This window comes from Poromitra crassiceps, assembly GCF_964638095.1.
Source record: "Poromitra crassiceps genome assembly, chromosome: 15".
NCBI classification, from domain to species: Eukaryota; Metazoa; Chordata; class Actinopteri; order Beryciformes; family Melamphaidae; genus Poromitra; species Poromitra crassiceps.
Genome location: NC_139634.1, coordinates 20,332,088 through 20,344,529, shown reverse-complemented (window position 1 = coordinate 20,344,529; position 12,442 = coordinate 20,332,088). Strand labels below are relative to the sequence as shown.

Here is a 12,442-nt window from a genome sequence, read left to right as displayed (position 1 = left end):
AGCGTGTCGGGGGACCGCCTGCCTCTCCCAGCCCCCACGCCTAAACCTAACCTCTCCCACCCCCCATGCCTAAACCTAACCTCCCGCAGACCCTAACCCTCAACCTAACCTCTCCCACCCCCCACGCCTAAACCTAACCTCCCCCAGACCCTAACACTAAACCTAACCTCTCCCACCCCACCCCCCACGCCTAAACCTAACGTTGGCATTGCGGGCTGAGCCTGTCGGCACTGCGGGTGGTCGGCACAGCGGGTGGACGCCATGTCAAACAACAAACTACCGTGAAGCCATTGACCCAAAGCGCAGACTAGCCATTGCTTTGTGGTGGTTTGCAGTACTGCAGCTGCAGCATTGACTGTTTGTTTGGGGTTGGTTCTTAGTCTTCTAACGAAGACTAAGAAAGCTGATCATATCACTCCAGTTCTTAAGTCCTTACACTGGTTGCCAGTGTGTCAGAGAATAGATTTTAAAATACTGTTATTAGTCTATAAATCACTTAATGGCCTAGGCCCAAAATACATAGCTGAATTGCTCCCACGATACAAACCGTCTAGAACTCTTAGGTCAACAGGGTCCAGCTTATTAACTGTCCCTAGGATCAAATCAAATCACGGGAAGGCTGCATTTACCCACTATGCTTCTGCTAGCTGGAACAAATTGCCTGAAGACCTCAGATCTGCCCCAACCTTACTTACTTTTAAAAATAGACTAAAGACTTTTATGTTTACCGTCGCTTTTAACTGCTGACAGCTACTATGCAAACCCAATGAGTCCTCTTTCTGCAACTGCTGCGCCTGTTGCTTATTGCACGTTTTATACTCTTTTTTTAAGTTTTGTTAAATGTCCATTTTATTTCTTCTTTTCGTTTATTCTAATGCACTTTTTATACTCTTTTTTTAAGGTTTTGCTGTGATGCTTTTAAATGTCCATCTTACTCTCTTCTTTTCTTTTCTTTTCCTGTCAACCATTTTATGTGAAGCACTTTGAATTGCCTCTGTGTATGAAATGTGCTATACAAATAAACTTGACTTGACTTGACTTGGTGTGTCAACTGTATGTGCGGTGCGCTGGTGTGACAAGTGACAAAGGCGCTAGTTGACATGTAGCAGTGGTCCACTTCACTTCCAACCGGACAGTGCCTCCATAACACAATTGGAGGCTTATTGAAACGCGGCTAACCTCAGTGCGCTGGAGCCATAGTACCCAAGAGATAACCCCGCCAACTACTATAACAAGAAAGGAAGTAATCTTATTGGTCAGTTTTACAGACATTTACGTGGGCTATCCATGCCCCCATCCGTAACAATGAGTTTAGTTTATCCTGACACCCGCCCTGATTGTTAGCAACCCGGGTGGTGCCATTCACACTGAAAGCAACCCTTGTATAGTCTCAACACCAGACCCATGAGAGTTCTTACACTGATACAGTACATTACTGCATGCTGCAGATCTCTCTCTGGGTCTAATACACTACGTTACTGCATGTTGCAGATCTCTCACTGGGTCTGATACACTACGTTACTGAATGCTGCAGATTTCTCTCTGGGTCTGATACACTACGTTACTGAATGCTGCAGATCTCTCTCTGCCTCTGATACACTATGTTACTGCATGCTGCAGATCTCTCACTGGGTCTGATACACTACGTTACTGCATGCTGCAGATCTCTCACTGGGTCTGATACACTACGTTACTGCATGCTGCAGATCTCTCACTGGGTCTGATACACTACGTTACTGGATGCTGCAGATCTCTCTCTGGGTCTGGGACACTCCTCTCACCAAACAGATGATGGACCCTGGCCAGTGATTGGTGAGTGGTGGATTCACCACTCACCAATCAGTAACGACTTTAGCAATCACGGGGCCCTCTCACCCTGAGACCGCCCATCTAACCACTCTCTCATTGGTGCTATGACCTGTCACTCATTCAATTTCAAACCCCTAGACCCGCCCTCAAAACAGCAGCTGTGGCTGTGAAGTGGCACAGACTCATTTATGTAGTATGCAGAGCGCTTCAACAGCGCTTCAACGCCATATTTGAGTTTGGGGAGAGACTAACCCTTGTATGACCTCTGTCTGTGGTGGATCCCCAAGCTGTCAGGCAACACGAGTTAACCCTTTCAAACACAAAATCAATCTAGGAATATCCCTGGTTGGACCTCGGTCTGAAAGGGGTATTTGTGTGTGTGTGTGTGTGTGTGTGTGTACACACGATGTGCATGTTAGTATCTATGTGTGAAATGTATGTGAGTGTGTGTGTTTGTATGTAAGGGGCGGGGGGAGTGCAGGGGTAGGAGAGAGAGAGAGAGGGGGGGGGGGGGGGTGTTACAATTCAACTAGCTCTAGAAGCACACTACCCTCACTTGAAGTATTTCCACATTGCAAATCCCAGATTGATTACAGTGATACTAAGACAAAATTAGCCGGAACTTTGGGCCATGAAAAATAACAAAAGAAATCATATTTCTATATCATTCTGGTATGATTATGAGATTCCCCTGAATCTGTCAAGAAGGGGTCGTCATCATTTTTAAGATACTTTCTAAAATATCTGTGATCCATGCATCTCCTGTGTGATTTTCTCCACACACAAAAAACAACAAAATAAAACTCTACTCATTGAAAATGGACTCTTATAGGGACAGTTATTGTTGTGTTTTCCTGAAGGAACACATTTTTTTCTTTTTGTTTTCCTATCTAAACCCAATGTATAGCTCTGAAGTGAAGGAAGAGCCCTCTCATCCAATTGTGGTTTGACAAGTTTTGTAATGTTGCCATTTCATTGTTTACATGATCAGTCTACTGTTACTGTTACAGTATCAAATACTAGTCTGGAGATGGGGGTGGGTGGGTGGGGGGGGGGGGGGGGGGGCTAAATTCATCCCACGCTAGTTGCTTCGGGGAGGGGGTGAGAGAAAGACAGGGGGGTGGAGGGGACGGGGTTGGGGGTCGGGGAGGGTAGACAGAGACAGACACATAACAGATCATTCAGTCAATATGACCAAGCAAAGTATGTTCAATCAATAAAGGTATAGGAATGCAAAAAAGGATGCAGTAATCAGTATTATCATATACCATCTTTTGGCTGTGAGCTAAATAAAAACAAAACAGAATCACAGTCGGACTCAAACTCACTCTCTAGCGGTGTGAACCTGCGCCATCACGCGGCGACCCCGCAAGCGTCTCTTCCCGTCGGAGCCAACAGACGTGGCCCTCCGTGCCATTGGAGCCAACAGACGTGGCCCTCCGTGCCATTGGAGCCAACAGACGTGGCCCTCCGTGCAACAGCAAGCCCACATTGATTTGAAATACGACGTCACATTTTTATCGTCGTCAGCAGCAGCAGTCGTAAGACCCGCACAACCACACACTCGCCCACTCACAAAACACACACAACCTTTTGGAGTTAAAACTAAAATAAATAAACCTCTCTTCTGATTTCAAGAGGTTTTTTTATACCCATGCTCCCCTTCATCGTGGTCACAGGTGAATGCAATAATTGAGGGACGTGACAGACAGGAAGGAGTGTGAGGAGATGTTGGATCTGGCCTGCGGACTGAACTGTGACTGAGATGGCGTGCTCTCTCGCTCTCTCTTGCGTGAGTCTTTTGGCTGTGATGCGATGGGGAAGTCCTGAGACACAGTGCGGCTCTAAGCTGCTGGCATAGGAAACGGGCGGTGCTGGCCAGTCCACGGGAGGCCAGAGACAGGCTGGATAACAACTGGATTGGTTAGGTCGGTTTGGATCGGCAGCTCCCTGGCCAATGACAACTCGCGGAGGGAGGTTCTTACAGTGCAATGGAGCTTCTGGCAGCGTGAGAATCGGTGGGAGGAGTGTGTCTGTCAAACAGAGGCCACACCCTCGAAGGTGAACGGAGATGCCCGGCGAACAACCACTGAGACTTCATGAGGTGCACAGACTGCATATAGGCATACACGCACGCACACATACAAACAGCAAACATAACGGAAGGCCCAAAGAGCAATTATCGTCTTAGAAACGTGTAAACACAACCAAACTCTACCTGTTGTCAAATCTTTGCTGTGTTAACGCGTTAGTTTTTACCGTGTTAACACGTTACAGTAGTCTTTGCCGTGTTGCTCTTTCGGCCTTCCATAAACACACAACGCAACCACCAGCAACGCCATAGCAGCACTCTGAACACCTATGCAGGAATCTCTAAGCACTTTCCTTAAGCAGCTCCCTAACACACTGAGACAACAACAAATGATGGACAGGCAGCGGACAAAAGACGTAGGTGTGTGTTCAACTGGAAAGATTCGTCCTAAAATCAGCCCGGCGCACATAGCGCGCGGGACCAAGAAAACTACACATCCGGTTGCGTCAGTGATCAATGTCCCTGTGAAACGAGCGCGTCGCGTGGATCATACTCATGTAAACAGACACCTTTTACACAGGAGGAATCAATATTGCATGATGACATAATCAGATCACAGTTCAAAAACAGGAAGATCCCAAATCAGAGAAAGAAAACAAAAAAAGTAAAAGGAAGGAAGAGGGTTGGTCTCTATAAAAACGAGGAGTCTTTATAAGAAAGGCTACAAAAACTCAATGGGACCTCCAACTTCAGCATACAGCAAAAGGCACCACAATATTATTCTATTTATCTAACTCGTGAAAAAATTGGCACGTAATTCTCTTGTTTTTTCATCTCTCATAATGCTGTAAATCAAAAAACTTTACATATAAATATTTCCCCCCATTATAAAAAAAGTCTTTGCTGTTAGCTAGTAGACAATTTTTGCTGAAATGAAAATAAATATTTCATTTGTTTAGAATATCTGTCTGTTATACAAAATAAAAATATTTCTCCTAGGTGCAGGTCTCTAGTCCACTGGTTGTGTGTAGGGGGAAAGGGTGTGTGTGAGGGGGGGGGCAGAGTGGAAGGAGTGTATGGGTGGGAGTTGGGGGGGGGGGGGGGGGTTAAGTCTTAAAGGGGCGCTTTGTTGGCCTTGGAGCGATGTGCCTGGGAGGCGCGGCCGTGCCCGTTGCTGCGCGTCCCCGGCCGACTCAGCCCACGGTGAGTCCGTGTGTCGGCGCCGGACGACGAGCGGAAACCCGAAACGGTTACGGGCGGGTCCACTATCATGTTCTGCATACTGAGGAAGGGCGTGCTCTCCCCGTGGCTGTCCTCTTCCTCCTCCTCCTCTTCCTCCGACTGGCTGAAGCTCTGGGAGCTGTAGTCCCGTAGCCCCGTGGCGCGCTGGGAAACGTGTCCATTGAGGCGGTTGCGGCGCGGGTTGCGGCGTCGGCTCCGGATGGGCTCACGCGAGGTGGTGTACTCCTGCGTGGTCTCGTAGGCCTCGTCGTCGGGGAGACGGTAGGGGCTGGACGGTAGGCTGCCGGTGCTCTCCGTCAGGTAGGGTCGCCGCGGACGACGGGGCTGCCTGTATAAACATCCGTCCTGCAGGGACACACACATATGGGACAGTGTTATGCCCCGTTCCATTTGTACTGGGAACTAGGAATCTCACAGTTCAAAGGTCAGCAACACCTGCCCCCTGTGACGTCACCTGACCTCAGATTCCCTACCCTGATGCCGGGGGACCCTCACCAGCCCCGACCTCATAATCCAAGATGGCAGCTCCGTGCTTCAACAGTAGTTGAAGTTGTAGTAAATACTTAGCACTTCTGTCTTATTTGTGTCTCATTAAATCAGTCATACACACCATAGTTCTATCTGTGGGTACTGTCTGTCTACACTGTGTATGTGCTGTATGTATACTGTCTGTTTTATCCTTATGTCATGGTCTTATAGCATTATGTCAACAATTAATAACATGTGATTCGTTAGATCTAGGTAGCCAGCGGGTGGTGCTGTGCTGTGCAGTTAGTAAACCTCACTCCCTGACGCCTCAAGAGACACTCTAGCGACAGACATGAGAGCTCGGGTTTTAGCCGCCTTGCATGCCAGAGGTTCTGAGTTGGATGCCCAGCTGTGGGGGACTACACAATATAGGTTACACAGAGAAACTATTGAGAAACTATCGTCTACACGTCCCTGTTATGGTGCCTCCTGTTGCAATATTACTGGTGTTGTTTACACTGTGATCCATTGGAATAAAGCCGTTTTGTTCATCCTGAGATTCACTGTCTGACCTTTTGATATAATAATGTGATATTAGGGAAATCCTCTTTTCTCTGGCTCTCTCTCCACAGGGAGGTCAGAGGTCAGGTTCAGCTACAGAGCAGCAGCCCTGGAGCTGGTATGGATTCAGTGTCTTGCTCAAGGACACTTCAGCAGTGTGCCATCTCCTTACATCAGGACATCGTAGCAGCGGCTGGTCGTCCTCTCTGTGGTAGGCGGCGGCGGCGGGGGGCAGGGAGAGGGCGTGGCCTGTGTTGGGCGAGGTGATCTGGAAGGTGGGCACCTGGGGCGGCAGCGGAGGGTAGTGGAACTCCACTGGAGACAGGCGTGCTGGCGTGGTCAGCGCCGACACATACCTGGACGGACACAAGTTCAGTTCAGTTACGTTATGTTTATAGCCCCTGATCACACAAGCATGGCTCAAAGGGCTTCACATAGCATTATCACAGTCATATACTACACCATATATCTACACACAACAGAGGTTACATACATCATAGATATTTTACTAGATTACATTACGATACTACACAATGGGGGCATGGTGTCGCAGTGGTAGCGCTCTCGCCTCACAGCAAGGTCCTGGGTTTGATTCCTGCCTGGGACACTGTTGACCATAGGGGTATGCCTCCCCATGCCTTCGGTGGCTGGTGCCCCAGGTGTGCTATCTTGTGAGAAAGGTCCCCTGTGCTCCCCTGGGGTTTCCTCCATATATAACCTGTCACTAAAAACATGCAGTAGATCGTCGTCTGACCAGCAGCGGTTGGAAGAAGTTGGTCCCCGGGCGCTCCACTGCAGCTGCCCACCACTCCTGGCCTGATCATGGAGGAGGGCGAGACAGAATGGGTTCAACAGTAAACACGGAACACACATTTCACTGGACCTCTGCATTGATGTGTGTCTGTGACTATTAAAGACGGGGTTTGTCCGTCCAATTGTAACACAGGATATCTTTACACTGTGGGAGGAAACCCATGTAAACACGGGGAGAACATTGCAAACTCCACACAGAAAGGACCGGGGTTGAGATTCAAACCCACAACCTTCTTGCTGTGAGGAAACAGTGCTAACCACTGAGCCAAGAGTAGCAGTAACACGTATACACAGCATATGAATTCCGCCTAAGCCTCGTATATATACAAATGGGGTGCGAGAGTGCACAGAAGCTAGAGCTTAGTTGGCCATCTTTGTAATAGAGAATTTAGTCTAACAAAATTAAAACAATATTTGCACTACTATTTGCTCTACATGGCAGCAAGCCATTTGAGAATCGAACGAGAAATCATGTACAGTACCATGACGTGAGTAAACTGCACACGGGACGCTCTGTTTACCAATCTGGCAGGTCTGGGAGGATCCCTTCATACCAAAGGATACAAAGTGACGAGAGGTGGAAAAAGACCTAACGTTGGTGAGTCTGGACAAAGCCCTGCTTGCTGCTGTTTAGGAGACACATTGTATTTGGTTCTTAAGTTTTAATTTGGCACTTTCTGGACCGGAGAAGAGGTGGAGAAGTTTTCCTGCCTGTGGCTGTGACCATAAAACACCAGAATTTCAGTTGCATAAACAAGGCAAATTTATGGGGTTTCCATTTATGGGGATGGGCGATATGGACCAAAACTTAATGATATCTCGATATTTTTAGGCTGAATGGTGATACACAATACATTGGTATTTTCTACAAAATGGGGTAAAGCTTTATTCAAAGCCATATGTGATTTGTCACAAGCGCTTTTATTAAAACAAGACTGTGATAAAAAAAGAAAGAAAAAATAAGCAAAGACTGGGTTTCCTTCCCTGTTTTAAAATATAAAACTGCTAGGGCTGGGCAAAATCAAATGTCACAATATTTTTGAACAAATACCTATTGATCATATATCGATATTGCAACAATATTATAGGGATAATTATTGGTGCTTCACAAAATATTTACACTTTTGATAAATAATCATTAGTAATGTGGATATAATGAGTAAGTGGGGAAAGCTAGAACAGTCTGGTAAGTTCAGAAAATTCACTTTACTGTAATGCAGCTTTTAAAGTCAGGAAAAGATAACACTTATGCCACCATATGATGATATCCAAAATGATATCTAGTCTCATATCATGATAATATCAATAAATTGCAGCTAGATGGGATGCTCTTCTAAATGTCTCGATAATGAAGTCCTTCAAGCGACAGTTACACACACACACACACACACACACACACACACACACACACACACACACACACACACACACACACACACACACACACACACACACACACAGACACACACATACACACACTAGGGGTGTCACGGTACACAAAAGTCACGGTATGGTACGTACCTCGGTTTTGGGGTCACGGTTCGGTACGAATATGGTACGGTACGAAAACGGGGAACAAAGCAACACATCCAAAATTCTGTTTTTTTCCCTTTGAATTTTTCTGAATTCTGCTTTTTACGCTAATTTTATCATCAGAAATAGTGTCTAATAAGTGGGAATGAATAAATGTTTTACTCTAGAGCAGTGATTTCCAAAGTGTGGGGTCCGCCTCCCTCTCGGATGTCTGTATTCCAGCTGTTTGACAGGGCAAAGGCATTTCCCCCCACTTTAAATCTTTATTGTACACAAGTTTGTAAACAGAGCGCATGTGTGGAATAGCCTAATACTCCCACCAACCCCTCCCCCTGTTGTATTTGTTTTATGTAGCATTTGCTATTGATGTGTTTCATTTAAGCACTAATTTGGAATCCTATCTAAAAGCGGCCACTAGGCGGCAGTATTTCTTTAGTCAACGTCAAAATACCTACATGTTCAGTAGAAGAAGAATAAAACGGCAGAAGAAGAACGACGTTAAGATTGACAGCAAGCCTGTTACTAGCCTGTTAGCTAGCCTGTTAGCCTACTAGCCTTTTGTTTACCATAATGATTAAGTTCGGTCATCTAATGCAGTGGTTCCCAACCTTTTTACACCAAGTACCACCTGAGAAAGTAGTTGGCTCTCCAAGTACCACCATATGACCGACGTTAAAATACAGTCTATTCAGCTATGCACAGTTCACGCAGGAGGCAAATTTATTCCAACCTGCAGCCTATGTGCAACCTGCAGCAGCTGCACTTGTGCTGGGTTGACTGCTGTCTTCACCTCCTTGTGCTTCATCGTTGCTGCTCTCCTCTACTACAGCTCTTTTACGATTCCCTCCCGTTTTGATCCACTTTAGCATCCCTCCTCGTCTTTGTTCACCACTTGTGTAACCATGCGGGGCGGGCAGGTAATTGTGCTGCGCAACAGGTATAGTGTCCGTCAGAAACAAATATTTGTTTCTAAATCTCAAGACAACAAAATAAACCTCAATTTCAATGATCACAAGTTTATTTTCATTCGTAGTATTATTTTGATAGATAAACATGTTTTACAATTGATTTTAAAGTTGGGTTTATTTCATAATTTAAACATTGGGATTCCAGGGATCAAGTACCACCAGCAGGGGGGGGCGCAAGTACCACCTACCTTGAGAAACACTGCCAATAATATTAATAATTATTATTATTATTTCACTTTCACATGTTTGAAAACTACTACTAATGACCACCATGGATTTTGCACAAAAACTATTTTTTTTTTTTTTTTTTTTTTTTAATTTTCACAGAGCCTTCCAAGTACCACCAGCAGGGGGCGCAAGTACCACCTACGGTACGCGTACCGTAGGTTGGGAACCACTGATCTAATGGATTATTGGAACATGACAAGGAGTCATCCCCTCTTCCTCACCGCATCTTGCTTGTTATCCCACGCGATGTAAGTTTAACGCTGTGGCGTTTAATTCAATTCAATTCAATGGCGTTCAAACAGCGTTTAAGTGCTTCTGGATTTGACATATTCGTACACGTACCGTGATTCCCGTACCGTGAACTCACGGGACGAATACATGTACCGTGACACCCCTAACACACACACACACCTACACACATTACCACCTTTCCTACCTGTCGCTGTGTGGCGAGTCCCTCAGCGAGTCATAGGACTCTCCGTACTGCATCCCCGGCCCGGACACCTCTGCACAGCCCCAGTGGGTGGCCCTCCTCGCCATGCACGCCGGACTGCTGCACTTACTGGTTCCCACCGAGCTGGACAGCGCCCCCGACTGGCAGTCTGAGTTCATGCTCTCCGTCCGGTCCATGCTCCACGTCTGCTCCTCGTGTCTGTAGGCATGTGTGTCGGGAGATAGAGGTTACAGCAGCATTGAGCAACCGGAAGAGTGGGGGGCATTAGTGAGTAAACAGTGAGTCGTATGTCCGGGTTGCTCCAGATTAATGATTTTTGGTTTTTCAAAGACAGAAACGTGTATTTTATGCAACGATTTGGAAGCGGCAACTATATTTATTTAGAAGAAGAGGATGTTAGGTGTCGGATAGCGTCTTCACTTCAAGTTTCTGCCTCAGGTAAGGGTTGGTTTTAATACCTAGACGCGAGAGTGGCACGGCGGTTTGATTGGAAATGCGTCGTGGGTCCCCGGGCGATAATGCTCAGTATGAGCGAGAAGCACCCGGCTAGCAGGGGAAGGGGGGAGGGTACTATTCGCAACTGATATAGTGTTCCCGGCAGTGAAGACAGCTAGATAGGCTATAGTGTCCCCTGGTTAGGGAGGGGAGGCCAGACGTCTCCTTTAGATAAAGATATCCCTTGCCTCCGCACGCCACCTAACGCCACTACGAGCAGATTGCCTGACCGTCACGTCTTATGCCGTCTGCCCGGGGCGAGTTAAGTTTTAAACTCTTCAGATACTTTCATGTTGAGTGTTGTCTTGTTAAAGTGTTTTTGTCTTAGTCTATATCATTTATGAAATGTTTACAGTATCTAAATGTAATGCTCATCACCCTGCCAAGAGCCCTAGGAGGCAACATTAGTGACTAGAGGGGCCCTCTGCCTCCTCCTATTGGTGAAAGTTGGTTTTCGACTGGCCTACAGTTTGTAGTGGTCCTTATAGAGTGCTGTGCATCTTCATACTGTGTGGTTTTGACCGGCCTACAGTTTGTAGTGGTCCTTATTCACCTTATGCAGAAGAGACCGTCTGACTCGAGAGACTAACAAGAAGTGTAAATACAATCGGAAGTTCCGATATCGTTCCATTACCAGTGCAGGGGGTAATGGCCCTGACTCAAGTGTGCTGTGAGTTGCTCTGTAGGTACATAGTCATAACAGTAATACTCATGAGACGGCATCCGTCCCAGCGCATGCTGTAGTATGTATTTTAAACATAGAAGCCTGGCTCCCCTGGCCAGTGACACTAGGAATAGACTAGGTGACAACCAAGTATAGTTTGGTGACAAGCTGGAGAGACAGTTGATGGCATCCGGTACGGGATGGGTTTAGCACCCCAGCCTGGCTCTCTCGTAAGGGGGGAGAAATCCACAAACGCTACGGATTAGCCTCCTGAAAATCTGTGCAAAGATCGGCGCAGCCTGGGGTCCTTCAGGCTAGAATGAGGCTGCCCATGGTAGGATTGCCTTTTCCCCGGGAGGGTCTGGTGAGACGAAGGAGGAGCCCGGCCTGGAGTCATCCACAGGGCCTTAGACCCTCCATGCACCGAAGGGTCTTTCAATACTGCAGTGTAGCACTAACTCTATTGCAGCGGATTGGGCGTGATCAACCCTTCCGCGGGCAACGTTGCAGACAGAGTAGGAAGACTTAGTCTCTTAGAACAGACGAGTTGGCTTCCGCAATTTTCAAATGCTTCCGCCATACCGTCTGTACTTCGTGGGGGAGAATCATGCACCAACCGGAATGGGAAGCAGAAAGGCGGGTCTTCCGCTCATTAGTCCAATCAGAATCCAATATGCCGGCAGAAAGGCGGGTCTTCCGCTCATTAGTCCAATCAGAATCCAATATGCCGCATTCGCGTGTCGTGATTGGTCGGATTCCGTAGAACTTCCTTCCAGTCTGAAGGTTTTTTTCCCAACTTCCTTGTGCATGTTCTGGGGGTGTAACGTACAGACTGTATATAGCTGCATTCGCCGGATGTAGATGAGACAGTCTGTTTTAAGAGACTAAGGAAGACTGATCCGTGAGCGGCTGCTTCTGGGACGCGGGTCGGGGTCTTAATCGGCCTTGGCTGGGTCTACTGGGCGAGGGTGTATGATGTTCGACAGACCCGAAACACCTTACGAACCCCAGTTAACATCACTGATGACGCGTCCCAGCGCATGCTGTAGTATGTATTTTAAACATGTATGTAAATAAAGCAAATAAGGCAAACAGTAAATAAGTCAGACAAATAGAGAATGGGTGCCCATGCGTTTATCTCCCCTTATTTGCATATGTGCATGTGCTTATACGCA

At 46.9% G+C, this 12,442-nt stretch overlaps 1 protein-coding gene across 1 annotated transcript in view; it reads right to left on the bottom strand.

Moving 5' to 3' along the window:
* Positions 1–4,954: 4,954 nt before the first annotated feature.
* Positions 4,955–12,442, bottom strand: part of nrg2b (neuregulin 2b) — a gene marked incomplete at both ends in the record, with an annotated part of 82,717 nt that continues 75,229 nt past the window's right edge. Inside the window, 3 exons of the mRNA XM_083652134.1 lie at positions 4,955–5,428; positions 6,285–6,468; positions 10,091–10,306. Of these exons, the coding sequence (XP_083508260.1) occupies positions 4,955–5,428; positions 6,285–6,468; positions 10,091–10,306 (874 nt within the window). The remainder of the gene's footprint in view (positions 5,429–6,284; positions 6,469–10,090; positions 10,307–12,442) is intronic.